At 38.9% G+C, this 24,176-nt stretch overlaps 1 protein-coding gene across 3 annotated transcripts in view; it reads right to left on the bottom strand.

Moving 5' to 3' along the window:
- The window catches only part of Arhgef9 (Cdc42 guanine nucleotide exchange factor 9), a 299,679-nt gene that overhangs the window by 194,587 nt on the left and 80,916 nt on the right, over positions 1-24,176 (bottom strand). For all 3 annotated transcript variants that reach the window (XM_090326294.1, XM_090326296.1, XM_090326295.1), the window contains one exon: positions 23,683-23,780. In XM_090326294.1, coding sequence (XP_090182420.1) covers positions 23,683-23,780 — 98 coding nt within the window. The remainder of the gene's footprint in view (positions 1-23,682; positions 23,781-24,176) is intronic.

Raw genomic sequence — 24,176 nt, 5'->3', positions numbered from 1 at the left:
AGTTGGGGCTTAAAGTAATAGACTGTTATACCTGTACAAAAAGAGCCCCGGGACAGTCTCCCCACCCTGAGTTCAAGCCGTGTAACTGATAAAAAAAGTAAATTAAATTAAATATACAATACCCTCCAAAATCAAAACTACATATTAGACTGAACTCACAGGGTACTGAGAATGGTAAATGCCCACTGTAAATTTATAGTCAGAGAGGCAAGATCTGCCAATTATATTATCTGGTCATTCAACATGTTTCGGAGACGTAGGTATCTTCTCAAACTGCCTCGGAAAGAAAACAAAAGTGATTCTTGTGACTACAACTTTACAGTTAGTGGCAATATTTTGTTCAATTATACCAGATAAATTATAATACTGCATGAAAACCCAGGACAGGTTTTGATTGGTGCCCTTGCTAGAAAGGTAAATAGTACTGAGGTCCCTCTGCCTTGACCCTCAGAACTAACATAGTCAGTCTCTGTCTCAGTCTCTGTCTCTCTGTCTCTCTGTCTCTCTCTGTCTCTCTCTCTCTCTCTCTCTCACACACACACACACACACACACACACACACACACACACACACACACACACACACACATACATGTGCACGCATACATGCAATTTCCTTTGGCTCAGGTTGATATCTATGCTAATTCAAGGAAGCCAGACTTAACCACTTACTAGTGGTATGACCTTGACCAAGTTACACAATTCAAAGCTTATCTCTTTTTTTAAGCTATAAAATTCAGATAGCAAAAAGAATGCCTGGTATACAGTAGGGGTATTCAATAACTGCAAATGGAGTCAGAGATGGTAGTACCTGCAGCCAGTAGGCAAGGTGGGCTTCAGCATGGGGGGAATTCGGATTGGAAAGTGTTAGTTTTTCCAGGGTTTTGAGAGACAGATGGGTGGATTCCTTAGTCATTCTGCTTATATCAGGGAGCACAAGCAATTGTGATGCAGGGTATTACATAAGTCCCAAGTCAAAGTAACACTCCTCTGGTATTAGAACTTACTTGGACATCAAGAATGCTGTAAAGCAAAGCTTTGCTTGAAAGAGAGCCATCTACCAGATTTGCTGAAGCATCTGTCCAGCCTGGGATCCCGTGAAAGTCTGTAATTTTCTGTATAGACATTCTTATAGAGTATGGTCTTAAAAATTAGATCATCTCTTCAAAATTGAAAACATTTTTATGTTTTCTAATTTAAAAATGAACATTTTTCTCATAGATATTGTGCAATAAAGCTGAAATAGAATGTGTTTTTAACAAATGCTTTAACAGATGATCATATTTAACATTTGTAAAATATGCTGTACCGGTACAAAATAATTTTAAACAATATTTTGAGAAGTTCCCCTAATCCCCCCAAAAGAATACTATAGAAGCACAACTGAAAATCTTCCTTTTTATCTACTGATTCATACCAAATTTAGAGTCTTTTGCTCACTGGCTTGTTCTTACCATGTTTGTAAAACTCTGAACCCACTTTGTGGCTTCTCAACCTTAGCTCTTCCAATTAAAACGGCACACATTTTCCTCAATCAACTTCCTCTTGCTGACACATGACAAGTGTGGGTCTTGGTAACAATGGATTCTCTTAGGCAGAATGTCAAAAGATACCAGAGGATTGTTGATGATATATAAAGACTATGGAAGTATTTTAATTTAACAAAAGTGAATAAAATAAATTATTATGCACTAGACAAAAGAGTGCTGCTTCGGTGTCTTGCCACTGCAATGTTTATCTTCTTACCAAATGACCAGAGGACTTGTGCTACCCTCTAAGCTAGAGGTCATTAAATCCCTCCTGCACTCCCTATCCCATGGGGCCAATGTGCGGGCAGAGTTTTCAGCAGGGTCAGCTGTTTCAACGCACTGCAGCAGGAACAACCTATCAGAGCAAAAGCAGCAGCTATTCAAAGGCCCCTTGAAAAGCCTCAACTGCTCACTGTAGATAGGATAGAGACTAAGATATAACAGATGACAAATGAAGGAGAAACTTGGAGAAAGCCTCAGAAGAAAAATCCATGAGCTACAGAAGGACTGGAAACAAAAGAGGGAAAGTCAAGCAGGAAAGAGAGACATCAAGTGAAGGATAGAAACCAAAAGAAAAACTGGTCAGGCCAGGTGCTGGTGGCTCATGTCTGTCATCCTAGCTACTCAGGAAGCTGAGATCTGAGGATCATAGCTTGTATGTAGCCCATGAGAAAAATGCTTATCTTATCTCCAATTAACCACCAAAGAGATAGAAGTGGACCTGTGGTTCAATAGGTATAGTACCAGCCCTGAGAAAAAAGCTAAAGAACAATGCCCAGATCCTGAGTTCAAGTCCTAATACTGGCACATAGACACACACAGACACAGACAGACAGACAGACAGACAGACACACACACACACACACACACACACACACACACACACACACACAAACACAAAGACTGGCCAAGAGAATGTTAGAACTACAGATAGAAAAGAGAAAGTTAAAGGAAAATAAAAAGACAAGACACAGTAGATGAATGGATCATGAAGATATGGTATATTTAAACCATAGAATTTTATGCTGCCATCAGAAAAAATGACATTGCCCCATTTGTAAGGAATGGAAAGAGTTGGAAAAAATCACATTAAGTGAAGTAAGGCAGACCCAAAGAAACACAGGCTCCATGGTTTCCCTCATTTGTAACAATTAGTATACGTCTAGGACTCTCCTAACAGAGGATCATAATAGCTCAAAAGCTATGTACGCATGGCCATATAAGATGAGACTAAGCAAAATACACTCCAGGATATGGAAACAAGAGGTTTATCTTTGTGATTGTTGTTCTTAAGGAGTATGTGAAGTTATTTCTTTCTTCTTTTCCCCTTAAGGTTTATCTCATGTGGCTACGGTATCTGACTTTGGTACCTGGTATGTTCTATGCACATTTATTAGTGTGTTTGAAAATGGGAAGGTAAGGGAAAAACAAGATGAATGGGAAGGGGTGGGGGAGGGCAAGTAGAAGACAAACATAGGAAGGGGTATCAATGTTCAAGAAGTAGTGTATCCACTACCTGATAAATGTAACTGTACCCCCTCTGTACAATACCCCAACAATAAAATAAAATAAAAATAAAAATAAGACTAAAACAGAAGATCCCTGAAGAAAGGAAAAATGAGAGCTTAAAAGAAAGAGGGAAAAGTCAGCTGAATGTCCTACTGGAGAAAGGATAGATATTAGCAGACCTTAACTGATCTGCTTCTGATATGGAATTAAAGAAACTGTGCTACCTTCCTAATAGGATTCCACTTGACATCTGCCAAGGCTATCACCTGACTAACAAATATGGAAATAAGGAAAGCTGCAGTAACTAGGGTGAAGTGAGGAGGGAGATTAAGAGAGAAAATCCGGGAGAGACTTAGCAAGCCCAGAACTTTTCTCCAGCATAATGGAGGACAGGGAGAGAGAAAGGGAGAAGGGAGACCGGAACAGACAGAAAGAGATAGAGACAGAATCAAGGACATATGTCCTCTAGGAAATCAATTTTTACTTTACAATTCATAGCTTTGCTATATCCTCTCCTGACAAAGGAATTTTTTGTACTTCCATCTCTAAAGTATGCATCTTTTTCTTTATTTCTGCAGCTTTTCACCTTGGTTGAGGTCTTCCTAAATTACCACTGGGGATATTAAAGTCTTATCCTTCCTGGCCTCCTTGGCTCCTACCTTAACTCTCTAAGCCCTTGCTCTCAATGTTTGTTTGAAGCATCTCTGCACTGCTAGATATTTTTCTGATACACTGGGGTTGCCAAGTTAGAAACTAAAGCTTATTTGTTCTCTCTAGCACCAGGGCAGTGCTAAGGAATCTGCTTCAGGATGGTGAATGGTTTCTGAAGAAGCTAACTTTCTCTAGGTAAAGATTCTTAAGAAAGAACCTGAAAGGAGAAGTGATTTCGCATGCTTCCCACCCAGTTATTATTGTATCAAGCTCATTTATCATCATTGTTCTACTAAAAACATAATCTATTAAATTTGTGTGGTCTAAATGTTCTCAAATTATAGATTTCTTTTTAAGACTCACAGGAATAACATGACCAGTATTATCTAAGTATAGTTATGATATAGTTGAAAAACATTAAGGTTAGTCAGACTTTCCAGTCTTTCACCTCCCCTGCTCCTGAATGTTTGTTTGGTTTTTTTTGCCAGTCCTGGGCTTGAGCTTAGGGCCTGAGCACTGTCCTTGGACTTTCTCAAGGCTAGAGCTCTACCACTTGAGCCTCAGCACCACTTCCAGCTTTTTTCTATGTATGTGGGACTGAGGAATGGAACCCAGGTCTTCATGCATGTTAGGCAAACACTCTACCACTAAGCCAAACTCCCTCCTGAATGTTTTTGACTTTTCTGTCTTCTCAGCTAGACTCTAAATTTCTAAAAGCAACCATGTTTTCTTTATCTCTAGGTAGCATAACAGATGTATGTTAGACTTAACAAAAGCACTTTGTTGCCTGGTTAATTCATTTAGAGCGATTCACCCATTAAGTGAATTGGCAGAGGACAGAGAAAGGGGACAAAGAAGAAATATGCATCTATTGAGCACCTCAGCCTCAGACCTTTTACTATTCTTTTCATGTAAATTGTTTCTCCCAACTGTCAAGGCAGTCCTAGGTGATAGATATTATTATCCAAGTTTGATATATAGGAAGATGAGAGAATTTAAGAGGTTGAATAATGTGCTCATTGTCATACAATTCATAATGATAAAGGTCTAGATTTGGAAGCAGCTCTACTTGATTGCTTTCATTCCTTTGCTGTCTTAGTTCCTTAAATGAATCCAACCTCTTATTACTCAAAGCCATTTGCTTTCTTTTTCATACTTAACCTACTCAACTCTCAACACGGATGCCACTAGGTATCGTCTATTTGAAAGTTCCTGTGGCTTCTGTGGCACTATTATGAGTTCCTGCTCTTATGGCTGTGACCAATACTTCTGTTTCATCTGCCATGCTGGTCCTAGACTCTATTTTTTGGTCATATGACTTAAATTCTGGGTCTGGACATTGTCCCTGAGTTCTTCAGCTCAAGGCTACCACCTTACCACTTGAGCCACAGTGCCACTTCTGGTTTTCTTTTTTTTTAAAATATTTTTATTGTAATTAATAAAAGGGTTACATGATATTTGCCAGATAGAAGGTGCATTAATTCACATATATTGATACCCTTTCACATGTCTTGGTACCCATTTCCCTCCCCCCCCACCCACCCCCCGTCTTGGTTTTCCCCCCTTCCCTATCAAATTTCAAATAACCAAATACAAATAAATTCAATACAACAGATAACAAAGTGAGATACTGTAACAATATGAGATACCCAAGGGACAGCAAAGGAGATGAGAGATAACATAGTACATTAAGGACAACAATCATTCATTATATGGCTTTTGTTTCAATATCCTGGAGGTCCTTCCAATTAGCTTCATACTATATGGCCTTATGTATCAAGGTTTTGCTCTATTGCAGATCTCTGCTAGCAGAGCCCAAGGTTTCTACTGATTATGACAAATGAGGGAAACCATTGAGCCTAAGTTCCTTTGAGTCTGGCTTACTTCACTTAATATGATTTTTTCTAAGTCTTTCCATTTCCTAACAAATGGGTCGATGTCGTTTTTTCTGACAGCAGCATAGAATTCCATTGTGTACAAATACCACAACTTGTTGATCCACTCATCAACTGAGGGACATCTAGGTTGGTTCCATATCTTTGCTATGGTGAATAATGCTGCAATGAACATTGTTGTGCTAGTGGATTTAGTATGCCCTAGATTCTGGATGGTTGGGTAAATGCCAAGTAGTGGAATTGCTGGGTCATAGGGGAGTTCTATGTTCTGACAGACTTTAGTGCCTGGGATGGCTTTGAACTATGATCCTCAGATCTCAACCTCCTGAGTAGCTATTATTACAGGTGTGAGCCACTGTACCCATCTCTCAGTCTTTTTTTGTCAGTCATGCGGTTTAAACTTAGGGCCTGGGTGCTGTCCCTGAGCTCTTTTGCTCATGACTAGGGCTCTACTCCTTTGAGCCACAGTGTTACTTTTGGTGCTTGATTTTCACTCTCTCTTGAGCTATATCCCTTGCGTACCACATTTTTCCCTCTGAGCATCTGGATGAGGTAAGCTCTCAAGGTTGCATTTTAAATTCTACACTTGTTAAAAAGATCTCAGCTCAAATAATTACTATGTTTTGAGCCTCTTTCCTCATAAACGGTATGGCCAACCTTAATCTCAACATGTCAAATCTCAAACTGCCAGCCTCATCCCAACTCCTAATCTAAGATTGTGTGGCACACTTTTAGGATCCCAACATGATCAGAAGCCTGCAGTAGGTGAATTATGGTTCAGGCAATACCCAGGAAGAAAGTGAGACCTTAGCTTAAAAGTAACCAAAAAAATCCAAGGCTGGTGACCTAAATGAGGGAGTAGAACACCATCCTATCAAACACAAGGTCCTAAGTTAAGTTCAAATCACAGTAACCACTTTCTCCCAAAAAGAGAATCTTATGTTGATTTTCATAGAGGCACTATTCATTTTGGTAAAATACGCATAATATAAAACTTCCACTGCAACCATTTTTCTGTCAATACTAGGGTTTGAACTCAGAGCTTTATACTTCTTTCTTTTTTTTTACCACTCATGGGGCTTGAACTCAGGGCCTGGACACTGTCCCTGAGCCTCTTTGTGCTCAATACTAGTGCTCTACCACTTGAACCACAGTACCACATCTAGCTTTCTCTATTTATATAGTACTGAGGAATTGAACCTAGGGCTTCATGTATGCTCAGCAATCACTCTATCACTAAGCCACATTCCCAGCCTTTCACTTGTTTCTTAAGCAATCTATTACTACTTGAGCTATGCCTCTAGCCCATTTTTTTGCACTGGCTATTTTTTCACATGATCTTGTCTGTGTTTATGCCTGGGTCTGCATGGACCATAATCTTCTCACTTACTCTTCCTAGTCTACCCAGGATGATAAGCATCCACCAGCAAGTTCATCTTTTTCTATTGAGATGGAGTCTCATGAACTATATTTTCCTAGGCTTGCTTGGAACCACGATCTTTCAGATATCTGTACGCTTAATAACTAGGACTTCAGGCAGGAGTCACCTGTGGCTAGTCCATTGTGACTATGTTTAAGTGTACCACTCGGTGGCATAAAGCACATTTACAATGTTGTACAGCTATTATCAGTATTCATTTCCAGAAATTTTTCATCATCTCAAAAGATGGGTAATAACTCTCTACTAACTCATCCCCCAGACCCTACACCACTATTCTATTTTCTGTTCCTATGAATTTGTCAGTTTGAAGTGCTTCACCTAAGTGGCATCATACATTACGTGTACTTGGGTGTCTGGCTTATTTCACTGAGCGTTATGTTTACTAGGTTCAACTATGTTGTACTATATATCAGAATTTCATCTATACTATGGCCAAATAATATTGCTTTGTACATTTATATGCCATATTCTTTTATGCATTTATTTGTTGATGAAAACTTGGCTTTTCAGCTATTTTTCACTTCTGTTTTCCAGCTATTATTGATAGCTATGAACATAGTATACCATTGTTTTTGTCTCTGCATTTAATGTTTTGGGGTATATACCTAATGAAAGAATTATTGTATCATACAATTCTTTTATAACTTCTTTTGTGCCAGTCCTGGGGCTGAAACTCAGAGCCTGGGCACTGTCCTTGAGCTGATTTACTCAAAGCTATATTCCTACTACTTGACCCATTGATCCACTTCCAGCTTTTTTTTGGTGGGGGGCAGAAAATAATTGGAGAAAAGAGTCTCACCCTGCACAGGCTGGCTTCAGACTGCATTCTTCAGACATCAGCTTCCTGAGTAGCTATGATTATCGTTGTAAGCCACTATTGCCTGGTTATATTTAACTTCTTGAGAAATTTCCAAATTGGTTTTTACTATAACTACACCATCTTATAGTTTAATTAGCAATGCAAAGTGGTTCTAATTACTCCACTTTTTGCTACTTGTAGGCTTTCTATGTTTATTTGTTTGTTTTCTAGTCCTGGGGCTTGAACTCAGGGCCTGGGCACTGCCTTTGAGCTTTCTCAAAGAAAGAGCAGGGTTACCAGTTGAGCCACAGCACCACTTTTGTCTTTTTCTGTGTGTGTGTGGTACCAAGGAATCAAACCCAGGGCTTCATGCATGCCAGGCAAGCACTGTACCACTAGGCAACACTCCCTGCCTAGGATTTTGTTTTATAACACTATAACTCTTAGTGGGTGTGAAGTAATATCTTATTATGGGCTTGATTCGAATTTCTGTAATGATACTAAACATCTTTCATGTGTTTATTGAATATGCATATCTTTTTCAAGAAATCTTCAAGCCCTTTGCTCATTTTTAAATTGAGTTTGGTTTCTATGGTTATTTCCGTTCCTGAGTTGTAGAAGTTCTTTATAGATTGTGAGTACGAATCTCATGAGATTTACAAATGGCTCCATTCTATATCTTTTCATTTTGTTGTTGTACAAAACGATTTAATTTTGCTGAAGTCCAATTTATCATTTTTTGTCTTTTGTTGTAGTGTTCTTAGTGTTATATCCAAAAAATCATTGCCAAGAAAACAATGCAATGGGGATTTTCCTTATAATTGTTATTTTGTGTGTGTCTGTGTGCCAATCCTGGGTCATAAACTCATAGCCTGGGCATTGTCCTTGAGTTTTCCCCCCACCTCAGGGCTCGTGATCTACCACTTGAATCATAGCTCCACTTCTAGCTTTTTTGGTGTTTAATTGTAGATAAGAGATTCATAGAGGGTTTTTTTTGCCTGGGCTGGCATTGAACCTCAGTACTCAGATCTCAGCCTTTTGAGTAGCTAGGATTACAGGCATGAGTCACTGGCATCTGATTATTCTTTCGTGTTTTCTTATAAGAATTTTCTAGTTTTACGTGAAACATTATCCTTATAAAATAAAATGTAAAGACATCAATGGCTACTAACAGAGTCTGGGAGAATCAACACCAATATATTGGTATTACAGGATTCCATGTTGGTATTGAAAAGAACATGGTACCTGGGATAAAGATTGACATTGGAAGATAGTCAAGGTCCAGACACTAGCAAGTAAAAATTGCAACTTGTAGCCCACTGACACAAAACTATGCTTTATAAACAAACTCTAAAACCAACTACGTATTTTATGCGAGTAGACAAGTGTTCACAGACATACACAAATCTCCACGGAATTCAATGACTCATAGTCTGAGCTAATGAGCTCATAGACACCCTCACCCCAGGGACATTCCACCTTTTCTCCATATAAATCAGTGTTAACCAAGGCTCCTGGATATGGGAAGAATATTTTGTTTCCAGCTACAAAGACATACAAAATCTGCCCCTATATCTAATCTCCAATCATATTCACATGAGACCTCCCCTTATCCCATAGAGATAAAGAAGCACAGAAATACTTGTAGAGCAATGGCAGTGACTGTTATTTTTTTCCTGTATTTTCCTCTCCATGATTTTTCTGCAGTAAGTACATATGATAATGGCAATACTTTGTGCCCTACCCCTTCACATTTCCTGGTATTCCTCAAAGAAAATGCTGAGATTTCTCCTTATGTTTAGGCCCTTGGTGTTTTTCTCAAAGAGTGCTAGGCAGGCCTGGACCTGTATGCTTTGGAGCCAATTATAGTAATCTTGGACTAAGGGTCAAAAAGATTAAACAGCTAGACACTGGCAGCTCACATTTGTAATCCTAGCTGCTTAGGAAGCTGAGATCCAGAAGACCATGTTTGAAAGCGAGCCTAGGCAGAAAAGTCCATGAGACTCCATCTCCAATTAACTAGCAAAGAGCTAGACTAAAGGTATGGCTTAAGTGGAAGAGTGCCATTAGAGCAAACAAACTGAGCAAGTCAAAGATACTGATTTCAAACTCCAGTACTGGTAAAAGATAAAAATAAAGAGAGGCTGGGCACCGATGGCTCATGCCTGTAATCCTAGCTACTCAGGAGGCTGAGATCTGAGGATCGGGGTTCAAAGCCAGCCCGGGCATGAAATTCTGTGAGACTCTTATCTCCAATTAACCACAAGAAAAGTGGAAGTGGCACTGTGGCTCAAAGTAGTAGAGCACTAGTTTTGAGCTGAAATGTCCAGGGACAGCTCTCAGACCCCAGAGTTCAAGCCCCATGATGGACAAAAGAAAGTGAGAAAGAAGGAAAGAAGAAAGAAAGAAAGAAAGAAAGAAAGAAAGAAAGAAAGAAAGAAAGAAAGAAAGAAAGAAAGAGAAAGAAAGACAGACAATGGAATAAATGAATAAATAGATCCAGTCACAGGATAACAAAGAAGCCAGAAAAAAAAGAGGAAAAGAAAAGCTTTGTAAAGCACTAAGCATAATTGCACCTTAGACACATAGTTTTGTTGAACAATTACAGTACAGTCCATCAGAGATGCTTTTAGGTAATTTAGAAGGAAGCAGGTAAATCAAGCGAGAAAGCAAAAGAACTTTAACGAGAAGCAAGCATGGGCGTAAAAATAGCTTTATTTTAAATCAAAAGCATTAACGTTAGCTTATAACTTTAAAATATTTCTGTCATACATTCAAGAAGCTGGCCTCACTAAGTTAGCCTGGAATTGAGGTAGTAGGGGAGGGATGGGACATGTGTGTGTGTTACTGTACACACTTTTGTACCTTTTTCTATTTTATATATTGTACATGTTTTCCCTTCTTTAAAAGAATCAATAATACTAATGTCAAAGGCCTTTTCTACGTCACAATAATTACTGGAGTAGTCTTTAGTGGCCACCTAATTACTACCAGTTCACAGGCAAAAAAAATTTAATGTACACTACTAGCTAACATCAAGACTCTGGGCCAATTGCTCTGTATTCAAATACTGGGTCACAGTAAATCTTGGAGGATGTCAGATGCCTATCTGACTCAGGAGGCTGAGATTTGAGGGTCATGGTTGGAAGCTAGGTAGGAAAGTCTGTGACACTTTGTCTCTAATTAACTACCAAAAAGCTGGATCTATAGCTGAAGTGGTAGAGTATCAGCCTTGAGCAAAATTCTGAGAGACAGTGCCCACATCTTGAGTTAAAGTACTAGCACAAAAAAGAAAGAAATCTTGGGGTATCGCAGACACCAAATACGGAAAGAGTAAAATTAAGATATACCTAGGACATCTTCTAATGTCAGAAAGCAAATAAGAGGAATAATAATGATCCTTTGTTATTGGACATATTTTGTGGTCTAAACATTATTCTGAGTGTTTTACATCAATCAACTTTAATACACAGTAACTTTTATAGGAAAGGAAACTGAAGCAAAGAGCAGTTAAAGCAATTTGCACAGGGTCAGAATCCTTGTGCAAGTCAGAGATAAATGGACTAAGCTTTAAACCTAACGCTGGAAAAATGTGTGTGTGTGTGTGTGTGTGTGTGTGTGTGATCAGCAACCTACAGTTATATAAGTACATGAGAAAGATTTTTTTATTGCTGAATGTCCTACTCATGGGTCATGTAAGGCTCCTACAATATGAGAAGTGTTTTTAACGCCTAAGAATATTTAAAAGCAGTAGGCAATGCAAACTGGAAATATTTTGTGGGTTTTGTTGTTAGAGGTTATTCTTGACTCAGAGGATTTAATAGTAATTTTTATTTTTATTATTATAGTGACTAAGGAGAGTCAATAGTTGGTATTATGCATATAACAATATGCACAATATCAACATTCATAATAATGAACAACCTAAATACTATTAAGAATTTACATATGCCAACCACTGTACTCATTTAATACTGAATTAGCAGTTGAGAAGTGGAGGTATAACCATATTCAATAGCTTGTCAAAGATGATCCAGTAAGGAAGTATTAAGTAAAGATGATTCCAAACAATCTGGGTTTCAGAGCATATTCTAAAACATTACTCTATATTGTACTGGTCCAAATATGCTAAGTGATGTGCATACATAAACAAGATTAATTACCCATACTTCCTTTCAATTCAAAAAAAGATCTAAACTAAGAAGAACATGATGTGAGACAATTCAGGGCATATTTGAGTTGCCATTGGCATATTATTTCTTCCAATAACCACAATTAAACCTCAATAAATTAAATATTCAAAGGAATCCATGCTTTTAGGCCTAGATACACAGAAAATAGCACTGTGTAGTCTAAAACTCAGAACTACAAATTAATGTTTAATGGTTTAGGAGAAATTACACAGGATATTAATTATAACAATTTGTTATCATGATAACACTTGTCTAAGCTCTACCACCTGCTCCCTGAACAAAGCAAGGACCCCGGCTCATTTTTTTTTGTGGATCATGGGGCTTGAACTCGGTCTGGGTGCTATCCCTGAGCTCTTCAGCTCAAGGCTACCACCCTACCATTGAGCCAAGCCCCACTTCCCGTTTTCCAGAGGTTTACTGGAGCTAAGAGTCTCAGGTCCTTTTGTGCCCAGTCTGGCTTTGAACCTTGATCCTCAGATCTCAGCCTCCTGAGTAGCTAGGATTACAGGTGTGAGTCTCCACACCTGTCTTCTTCTTTGTCTTTATGTGTGTGTGCTTATTGGGCCATACATTCCCACTTGGATTTTTCACTACCATTTCAGCCATACCTTCATGTCTTGCTTTTCACTGTTTAATTGAAGAGAAGTTTCCATAGACATCTCTGCCTGGGCTAGTTTTGAACCATGACCCCCCAATCTCAGCCTCCTAAGTAGCTAGAATGATAGGCATGAGACACCTCTTGTTTTATTTAGCTGTGTGCTCTGCCTGGAATGCATAATAGTAACTCTGCCCTATCAACTCATCTTTCATAGCTTGAGAACTTCTACTTCAGCCGCAAAACCCATTCAAATGCCATTACCAATGATAATATACACAGAAGAATTAATGAATTCCTCTGCTGAACCCTAGTACTTGGTATTTCTTCATATATTTGGCTAACACTCCTACTCTTCATTAGACTCCAGCACTACAGAAAACATGTTCTGTGACTAGCTTGTTTGTGGTTTCTAATAGAGTGCCAAGATGAGGAAAGGAATAAGAAGTAGTCAGTGTTGTAGTATCACACTGAAGGACCAGCTTGAGTGTGCTGTTTAGCCCTGGAACTCTTGTAAAGCATCTGCAGGTTAATGACTTCATAAATCCATGCCATTTAGAAAACAAGGTGGGTTCATACATCAACTTTGCTACTTTCTGCTTTGTGACTTTAGCCAAATCATTTTATCTCTTTGAGCACTCATTTCTTCATCTATAAAAAAATTAGTAACTAGACTTTCCTCATGGAACTATAGAGATGAAATAGAATCATGTATATAGAGAACAAACATAGTGTACAACAGACATAAAAATAGCAACTTACATATAGTTTTAATTAATAGAGCACTGGACCTGTGAGTAATAGTGAAGATTTGTCTGCTCAGCTCCAGATATTGCTCATTACGCCCATTCTTTTAGCAACTTTACAGCACAAATGTTGTTCTGAGCTATTCCTGGGTCATAGCATGCCATTTCTACCATGGATTTAAGAGAAATTTCTATGTGGTCAGTGGCACATTGTTTAAATAAGAATTATTTCACTCTAAAATTATTATTATTTTTGTCAGCCCTGGGACTTGAGCTAAGGCCTGGGCACCGTCCTTGAACACTCTTTTGCTCAAGGCTAGTGCTCTGCCACTTGAGCCATAGAGCCACTTTTTTCTTTCCTGTGTGCATGGTACTGAGGAATGAAACCCAGGGCTTTCATGCATGCATGCTAGATGAGCACTGTACTACTAAGCTATGCTCCTGGCCCTAACATTATTTTTTAAATACCAGCCATTTGAGCTTGAAATCAGGGCCCGGAAATTCTTTGCTCAAGGCTATTATTCTACCACACCTCTACTTGCCGGTTAATTGGAGATTAGTCTCATGGACTTTTCTGCCTGGACTCTCCTTGAATCACAATCCTCAGATCTCAGCCTCCTGAGTGGCTAGGATTATAGGCATGAGTGATGGTGCCTGGCTTCACTCTCAATTTCTTAAGAGACCTCCAATATAAGTGCATTTGCCATGGGATCAACAATAGTTCTTTGATAGAGTTGAGTCTGAGAGCTCAATGTGAGTCTAGAAAAACATGGATGATTTTCTACTTCCTTCCTGATCAGTCTCCTGATCTTAGTAATATCACTAACTAGACAGATCACCGCTACACTCTGTACCTTAGTTTCCTAGCTGTGCAACAAAACTGTAGGATCAAGTAGACAGTGTGAACCAATCAACTTTGACAATCCAAGCATCCTTTGCCAACATGTGTCTTTACCCTTGGACCCTTCTAAATTCTCAGTAGCCAAGGTATTATCCACTGATCACAAAGACAGAAGTGATGAAACAAGAAGTGATGACATCTCAAAGTGACAAGACGAGGCCCTGGCAATACAAAGGTCTTCTTGAAACACAGCATGTTCAGGTTTATGAGGAGTGAGGGGGTGCTATTTTCTAAGTAAAAAGAACAAGGAGGATTCAAAGACAAGAAGACCTCCTAAGGGAACTGATCATTTCATCAGTAACCATGGCACTGGTAAGTAGCCAGACCTAACTAAGTCGTTTTTTGGCTTATCCAATCTACTCCATCCAGTCTCTTCAAAGAAAAGGAAGGATATATGCACCCTGGCCTCCAAAAGTGTAGCTTACCTTCTACTTCCTTTTAATAAGAGTCCAACTGATGAGAAAGGCAGTTCCATTTACTCCCAATGACCAAGGCAAAAACCTCAGGCTCTATAGACTGGAAGCAACTTGTTAAAGAAGAAAACTGAATTAGCCTTTGTTGAATCCTTGCTGTTTTCATGCAAGCACATAGGAACCATAGAAAAAGGCAAGAAAAATAGAGTGGAAAATGCTTATCCAGCTGTGAAAAATGCACAGGGGATTTGTGTTTCACAAGGTCTGACTTTTATTTTTTTCAAGCTAGTATTGTCAAGAAAATAAGTATCTAAATGTAATTCCTTTGCTGTTAGAGATAGGAACTAAGTGTCTAGACAGAGCAAAATGGCAAGGATGAGCTGTAGTGTATTCAGCTAAGGGGCAGGGATGGGAGACAAGATGCCATGATTCAGGGCAGTGAAAGGAAAGACAGAAGCTACTCTTTGAAAGCAAAATGGCAGACAGGAAATCAATGGAAAGCCATATACAACATTTATGGACTGGAAGAAATAACAATAGATGCCAATTCTTTTCAAATTGGTCTACAGGTATAATGAAATTCCAAGCTGGTTATTTTGTAGACACAGACAAATTTACTTTAAAATATGTTTGGAAAGGCACAGGCCTTAGAAGAGCTGAAAGAATTACTTTAAAAAAAAGAGGTAAAAAGAGTAAGGAGTCTTTGAAAGTGAAAGGAAAGTATCCAGGAGCCAGGAGTTTGACCTACTGGTAGAGTGCTTGTCTAGTATGTATGAAGACCAGGGTTCAATTCTTCTGTACCAAATAAACAGAAAAAGCTGGAAGTGGTGCTGTGGCTCAAGTGGCAGAGCTCTAGCCTTGAGAAAGCCCAAGGACAGTGCTCAGGCCCTGAGTTCAAGCTCCAGGACTGGTGAAAAAAAAGAAAGAATCCAGACTTTATTTAGAGTCTAGCCCTAAAGAGCAATCCAGGGTGTACTCATGGAGGTCAGTTATTTTAATATGGGGCTCCTTCCTGGGGATTTGCACTGATTGTGTGATGGCTCCTGCATGTGTGATGGCTCATGCATGTGCTGTCCCTAATTTTTTCACTGGTTGCGTGGGCATCCAGGGCATTATAGAGAGAAGGGCTTGAGCAGGAAATTATCACATTATAGAAAAAAAGTATTTGAACAGGAGCCTAAGGCACCATGGGAATAAGAAGTGCCATGAGGGGCACATGTTATCTGTGAAATGTTATGTCCCTGACTTTTTATCCCTATCTTAACAATCTTGAGGATTAAAAAAGCCATTAATAATTTGGAGCCACAGTAATCAAGATAAGGTTGTAACAGTAGAGGGATACACACATAGATCAATGGAAAAGACTTAAAAGTCCAGAGAAAGACCTACACAAATATGTTCACTTAATTTTTGATACAGGTACAAAAGCAAATCAATGAAGAAAGAATATCTTTTTCAACAAATGATGTGAAGTAACTGGATAGTAATGTACAAAAAAACTGAACTTAAGCTGGGCCCTGGTAGCTCACACTTGTACTCCTAGCTACTTGGAAGGGAGAGATTGTAAGGGTCATGATTCAAGGACAGCCTGGAGGGGAAAAACAGGTCACAAGACTCCATCCTCAACTAATAGCCGGGTGTGTTGACATATGCTTGTTATTCCAGTGTAATAAGATTATCATAGTGCATAGTAGCACAGGCCATCATCAGGACTATCTCAAAACAGAAAGAGGTTTAAGTCATGGCTCAGTCAGTAGAATCTTGGCCTACCGTACGCAAAGCTCTGAGCTTAAACCTGTTTTGTAAATGTGTGTGTGTGTGTGTGTGTGTGTATGTGTGTGTGTGTACTTAAATCTCACATCCTAAAACATTAATTCAAATGGATCCTGAACCTCAATGTAAACATCCATACTAAGAATATTTTTGTGGGTCATGGGGCTTGAACTCTGGACAGCCTAGGAGCTGTCTCTGAGCTCTTCAGCTCAAGCCTACTGCCCTACCCCTTGAGCCAAGCCCCACTTCCCATTTTCTAGAGGTTAATTAAAGATAAGAGTCTCAGGTCCTTTTGTGCCCAGGCTGGCTTTGAATCTTGATCCTCAGATCTCAGCCTCTTGACTAGCTAGAATTATAGGCGTGAGCCACTGTGCCAGTCCTGGGGCTTGAACTCAGGGCTTGATTGCTTTCCTTAGGCTTTCTCAAGGCTAGAGCTCTGCCACTTGAGCCACAGCATCATTTCTGTCTTTTTCTATGTATGTGGTACTGGGGGATTGAACCTGGGTCTTCATGCAAGCTAGGCAAGCACTCCACCACTAAGCCAAACTCCCAGCCCCAAGAAATTTTTTAAATTACGAAAAAAGAAAAAATGATCATATAAAAGTTTGGCAGAATTCTTAGATTTGACATCAAAATCATCACCTATAAAAGGACCTTTGTGGACTATGACTCTTTGGTTCTATGAAAATCCATGCTAAGTTGAGGAAAATATAAGGTACGTTCTTCCTGGAACATAGAGTCATGTTCCTTCTGGTGGCTCTGGTGGACAAGCTGTTACTTTGTCTTTTGTAGCTTCCAGTACTTTCTTTTTTTATGCCAGTACTGATGCTTAAGTTCCATCTACAACTTTGTGATCAATTTAGAAATGGCAACTATAATTGTTAGGATTGTTTCCTTTTGATTTTGTTATAAATATGTATACATATGAGCATGCAGAAGATACTTCTTTGTCCCCTCTTTCTCTTTACCATGCAACATAGGGAGCATTGTCTTTATATTGTGGTATTTACAAATTACTCACATTTTATGATAGTATTTGAACTACAGAAAGCAGAAAGAACAGGAAACATTGTGCCCTTCTGAGAGAAAATATCAATGTATTTTAAGAACACAAAATGGCTGTACTACATTTGGTGGAAATATGATCTTGTTATTGTCTTTATTTGGAGATACATATGGTTACTGTGTAGACAAATGGAAGAGTTATGATGGTTATTTTTATGTGTTTTTAAAAATTATCTTCAAGTACTTGTACAAAGGGATTTCAATTTAACAGGTCAGTTCATAAGTACAATGCATCTTGATCAATGTTACTCCCTTTCGCCATTTTTCCCATCTCTCAGTTTAACTGGGATATACGGTTATTTGGCCAAGTGCTATCTGTGTGTATTTTTACATGAGTGTCACATTTTTCTCAGTACAGTATATTGCCCTTAATAATAACAGTGGGCCTCATTCAATAAGTTAAAGACTTAACTAGAACAAAACGACCACTTTTCCTCCAAGTTAGATGGTATTTCCAATAGACTGCCTCTGGATTTCATCTAGAATATCAACTGTTCCCATTTCACAGTCTGTACACTGCAATATTAGCTTTCTTGGCTGGCCACCCCACATATTACTGTCCAATATCATGTAAACCAATTGGGTTGTATTTCTCTGGAGATCACTTACTAATACAGATTTGGAAAGGGACACTGATCTCAAGTTGCAAGTAACTATGTTTTGCTCTACTTCTTTCCAGTAAAGAAAGAGAGTATAAGTCAGCACAAGATCTGGAGTGAAGTAAGCATTCAGGTCATGCTCATAGAGTAAATAAGAATCAATCAATCAATCTCAAGCACAGGTGTACATTTAGTGAAGCATATTTTTTTCTATTGGGGAGAAATTCAAGGGGACTGAGAAGAGCTGTATGAAGTTGTATGGGCTCCTAAGGCAAAAGGAAAAAAATATAATGATGCTCTTCTCTTTAAGAATTTAGTGTTGGCTGCCAGTGGCTCATGCATATAATCCTAGCTACTCAGGAGGCTGAGATGTGGGAGTCATAGTTTGAAGCCATCCTAGGGCAAGAAAGTCTGTTAGATTTTTTTTGATATTTAATTATAAGTCACTGTTTAACATAATGCTTCCAAGTTTTCCAATGATGTAACAGGATTCGCTTCACTTTTTATCATCTCCAAGTGCTAGAAATCAACACACATTTCATATTTTAAGCACTGTGTATGCTATTTTGATGTTTTCCTTATTAATAGCAGAAGCAAATATGTTGGCCAATAAGCATTACAATTAGCTTTTTGGTAGGTAGGATGCCATTGGCAGATTCTTTTAGATTTTTATATTCAATTAATTCCAAAAAGCTGGAAATGGAATTGTGGCTCCAGACATTGAGTGAAAAAGCTAAGGGACAGTACCCAAGCAGAGGCACAAAACACAACAAGAAAGAAACAATTTTAATATTTTGCTAATGGCATATTTTCACATCATTTTTACTTAAAAATAATACATTGTAATATTATTTAGCTGAGTACCAGTGGCTCATTCTGTAATCCTAGTTGCTTAGTAGATTGGGAAGTGACTACCATGGTTTAAGGGTAGTCCAGCTAGAAAAGACTCTTGTCTCCAACAAGCCAGCAAAAACCAGAAGTGGAGATATGGCTCAAGTGGTAGAGTGAAAAAGTTAAGCAAAAGCCCAAAGCCATGAGTTCATGCCTCAATACCAGCATATAGAATCTCATATACATTTTTCTCCAGAACACAATCCCTGAGCCAAGTGGATAGATAAGAAAATGTCTCCTTTAGAAAATGTTTGGAGCCCCAGAAGAATTAGGTTTATCGAGTTCTAAAGCCTGTATTGAGCTATATAAAGGGGTTCAGTTTAACAAGTTTTTGAAAAATATATCACTGTTATCATTGACAGCCCCACCAGCTGAAAACTCTATTATGTGAAACCAAGAGTAACATTTAGAAAAACAGCCTCTATTGCTTCTGCCTTTCTTGGAAAATGAAAATGGTGTAATATCCTTCAGGTTCCTGAGATATCATCTTTCTACTATCTAAGCAAGGAAATGAAAACTGCTCTTAAAGCTAAACATTGCTCCAAGACCCAAAACGACTCTTTTTATTTGTGAGGCAGGGTCTTGCTCTGTAGCTCTGATTGGCCTTGAACTTCTGACTCTTCTGCCTCAGTCTTTTAAATGCTAGCATTGTAAGACTGTTACCTTACATGGCTCACATGGAACACTGAAAAGTCCGAAGACTTCATGACTTAACAAGATAATTATCATTCTGCTATTTGCTAAAACTCTCCAGTGTGATGTCATATTTGTTAACAATCCTAATTGGCCTCTTGCCCTTTAGAATCCTTTGAGCTTTTGCCAGACATTTTGCCTATTATATATCTTGCTGTTCTATGCTGATTCATGTCTCCACACCTTACCTTTGTCCTCTTTTGGTCGGAAAAGTAATGTCCAACAGAGTCTTCCTCAACCCTCTCACTTATTTCAGAATTCAAAGAATAATTCTTCTGGAATTCAGGATCCTGATGTTTCTTTGACTTTCCCAAATAAAATTAAACATTTCTTAACCTAGGATCCAAACTTTTTCCTCAGAATGTATCATAATTGCTAGTTTATTGCTGGCTTATGGAGCTCTTCTGATTAGAATGTGAATTCCTTGAGACCATAGGCTTTAAAAAATTCACCAAGGGTGGGGAGTTTGTCCTAGTGGTAATGTGCTTGCCTAGCATGCACAAAGACCCTGGTTCGATTCCTCGGTACCACATACATAGGAAAAAGCCAGAAGTGAGCCTGTGGCTCAAGTGGTAGAGTTCTAGCCTTAAGAAAGCCCAAGGACAGTGCTCAGGCCCTGAGTTCAAGGCCCAGGACCAGCAAAAATAAAATTAAATAAAAAAAATTTAAAAATTAACCAAAGATAATGCATAGAACAGAGTCACTGTTATAAATGAATGTGTAAGTGAATGGGCAAAAATTGGATGACAATCATTTCTGCTCGCCATAAAGTTACAAGAATCACAATAAAGATGATTATAATCCTCACGTCTTTCTTGAAGACAAGCTATTGCCAGCTGAAAAGCTTGAGCAAAATTATAAAGATAGTAAAAAGGATACTACCAAGAAAGTATGGGGAAAAAACTGACTAAATGGACAAAGGGAATTAGGGAGAGGAGGGAGTACTGATAAAATGTACATCACATCTCCATTGGGGGGTTATGTGACTACATGCATTTGTCAAAATGCATCCAATTCTACACTTGGATTTGGTGTGTTTTTCTTACGTGTAATAACAAAACAATTCCAAAATGGTCTGGATTCTTAGGACCAAAGCAGCTTTAAATCCTAAAGAGGCTTTAAATTATGAAGGTAATCTAGGTGAGTGATATAGAGAGAACATGGACTGATAGTAACAAACAAAACAACCCCAAACCCCCAAGTTCCAAGTTATGCCTATCATCCTAACTACTTAGGAGTCTGAGATTTGAGGATTGAAGCTTGAAGCCAGCCTAACTAGAAAAGTCTGTGACACTCTTATTTCCAATTAGAAATCATAAAGTCAGAAACAGAGCTGTGGCTTAAGTCGTAGAGAATCAGCTTTGAAGAAAAAGCCAAGTGAGATCACAAGACCATGAGTTCCAACTCAGGATTCCTTCCCTCCCTCAACCCGCTCCCAAAGGTATTTCAGCTGCTCAAATGTGCCTGGATGCTTTATCTTGCTGGAACCATCTCCCTGCATTTTACCTCTTGGAGCTTTATCATGTTGGCTTCCTCAGTGAAAATGTCTTCTAACAAAAATTGCTATCTTTGAGCATATACAGGTTTCTGATAAAGAGGAAGCTGATCATTTGTTCTTTGAGTACAAAAAAGAGAGATCCAACATGAAGACTTGGTTGAGATAAAAATAAACTATTAGCCCTGATTGTTTGTACCCTTTGTCTCAGAGGAATGAATCAGTCTGAGTCTGAATCAAAGAAACCAAATGAGAAGGCTGGTAGAAAAGCAGCTAAGCAAAAGGCAAGTGAGAGAAAGCAAGGCAAATGCCATCAAATTTTTCCTTTTGGCCTCACTTTGCAACTCCTAAACTGAAAAAGAAAAAAATTGACAACTTCACGACACAGCATGATAGCCAAGAATCCCTAAATGCTGGCTGTCAGGAAACAGACTGTAACTGCTGTGACTAAGAGCCTGTTTCAAGTGGAAATGTTCTAGTTGGAGGTAGTGGTAACAAAAGGTAATCAACTAGTCCAAACCTCTCTGAAGGTTGTGTTCCTGGCTGTTATTACTCACCAGGATTTAGCTGCAGAACTGTGCCTTATGTTTTTGAAAACATTTGTTCCCAAATAAACTGACCAAGCAGAAATACAACACATGGAAAGACAGTCCTAGGGCTTGAAATCAGGGCTTGGACACTGTCCCTGAGCTTCTTTTTCTCAAGCCTAATACTCTACCACTTGAGTCACAGTGCCACTTCCAGCTTTTTCTGTTTATGTGATTCTGAGCAATCAAACCTAGGGATTTCTGCATGCTAGGCAAGCATTCTACTACGAAGCACATTCCCAGCCAAATAGAGATATTTGTAAACATTCTCAAACAAAAAGATACAAATAGAAAGGTTCACACAAACATATACCATAACACATCACACGCTTGGCACTAATGGCTCACACCTGTAATCATGCTACTCAAAAGGCTGAGATCTGAGGTCTGTGGTTCAAAGCTGCTCCAGGCCCCCCAAAAATCTGTAATGCTCCTATCTCCAATTAACCATCAAAAAACCAAAAATGGAGCTGTGGTTCAAGTGGTATAGTACAAAGAAAGAAAGAAAAAGCACCACATGTCAAAACATCTGAAGTACAATCAGACAAAAATATATACATATCTATACACATACACATATAAACACACATAAATACATATACCAATCATTGGTTTAGGGAACTGATTGAGGTTTACACAGGAGTTAAAATGCTTATAAAACCACTTTTTCAGTCCCGAAACACACACACACACACACACACACACACACACACACACACACACACACACACATCCAATGTACACAGACAAGGTTAAGTTAAAAAATTCACATTGGAATTATGCATGAAATCTACTCATACACAAAAGTAGCACTTTAACAAGGTTGTAATAGACAAACATGGATAGAAAGACATATATAGACATAGGACATGAATCTGCACAGTTATATCAGGTAAGGCAAATTCCCAAAGGTTCATGAAAGTGCCTGATAGACTTAGACCCAAAGACATGGTTATAACTGGGTCCTAATGGTACAAGCCTATAATCCTAGCTACTCAGGAAGTTGAGATCTTAGGATCACAGTTCACAACCAGACTAGGATAAAGAAAGTCCATAAGATTCTTATCTCAAATTAACCACCAAAAGGCTGTAATGTGGAGCTATGGTAGAAGTGGTAGAATAGTACCCTTGAGAAAAAATACAAAGGGACAGTGCCCAGTCCCTGCATTCAAGCACACCAACCTACCCCCCCAACATGATTATAAAGAATACTGCTAACACTGAACTGCTAAACACTAGCTTATTTTTGTCGGTCGTGGGGCTTGAACTCTGGGCCTGGGCATTGTCCCTTTGTATTTTTTCTCAAGGGTACTATTCTACCACCCTTGAGTCACAGCGCCACTTTTGTAGTTCGTAGTGGTGAATTAGAGATAAGAGTCTCACAGTCTTTAGTGCCCCAACTGGCTTTGAACTGCGATCCTCAGCTCTCAGCCTCCTGAGTAGCGAGGATTTCAGGTGTGAGCCACTAAGCCCAGCTAACACGAGCTTCTTAATCTGCATTTACAAAATAATGTTTCCAAGGTAATGCCTATAAATATGTCACCAGTTAACACTGAAAATAACTATGAATCTCCAAAGGATGTAATAAAAACAAACCAAGCTATCCAGTGCATAATATCTCACAACTCTCCCATCTGCTACAGCAAAAGACAACAGCAGCAGCATGCTTCATGGAAACCATAAGGTGTCCTTGATTTATCTCATGTAGAAACCTCAGGGAAACAAGCCACTGTTCACAACTTTTACATAGCCATAATATATCTGAAAAACCTGTTTGAAGAATTGTGTCAATTCCACAGGTTGGAAACACCAAGATTTACAACATATGTAGAGAAAGAAAAGCTCAGAGGAGGTAAATTGGGCTAGAAGCCTGCAAAGTTCCAAAGGAATGAAGAAAAAAATATTACCTTATCAGCAAGTAGTTTTTTGCCTGGCCTCTTGAGCTTCCGATATCCACCAATGTACTTGCGGCTTTCTCGCTTCTTGGGGACCTGATCCAGGTTATCTGTGATGAGAGAATACCATTTTGGTTGAGTCTAGACTGAAGCAGTTTACAATATTTATTTATTTGTTTGTTTGTTTGTTGTGCCATTACTGGGGCTTAAACTTCAGGTGTGGGCACTGTTTCTTAGCCTTTTCACTCAGGTCTGGTGCTCTACCAATTGAGTTACAGTTCTACTTTCGCATTTGTGATGGTTACTTGGAGATAAGCATCTCCAAAACTTTCCTGCATGAGTCGGCTTTGAATCATGATCTTCAGAACTCAAACTCCTGAGTAGTTAGGACTGCAGGCATAAGCCACCAGCTACTGCCCCCAATTCTAGGATGAGAACACTGAGGCTGTCTAAATGGGAATAATTAGAACTGACTAGACTACACACTACTCTGAAACCCAGCAACA

This window comes from Megascapheus bottae, chromosome X (assembly GCF_031878675.1).
Source record: "Megascapheus bottae isolate mThoBot1 chromosome X, mThoBot2.hap1, whole genome shotgun sequence".
Classification (NCBI taxonomy): domain Eukaryota; kingdom Metazoa; phylum Chordata; class Mammalia; order Rodentia; family Geomyidae; genus Megascapheus; species Megascapheus bottae.
Note: the sequence above shows the minus strand (reverse complement) of the source record. Positions and strands in the feature narration are given on the sequence as shown.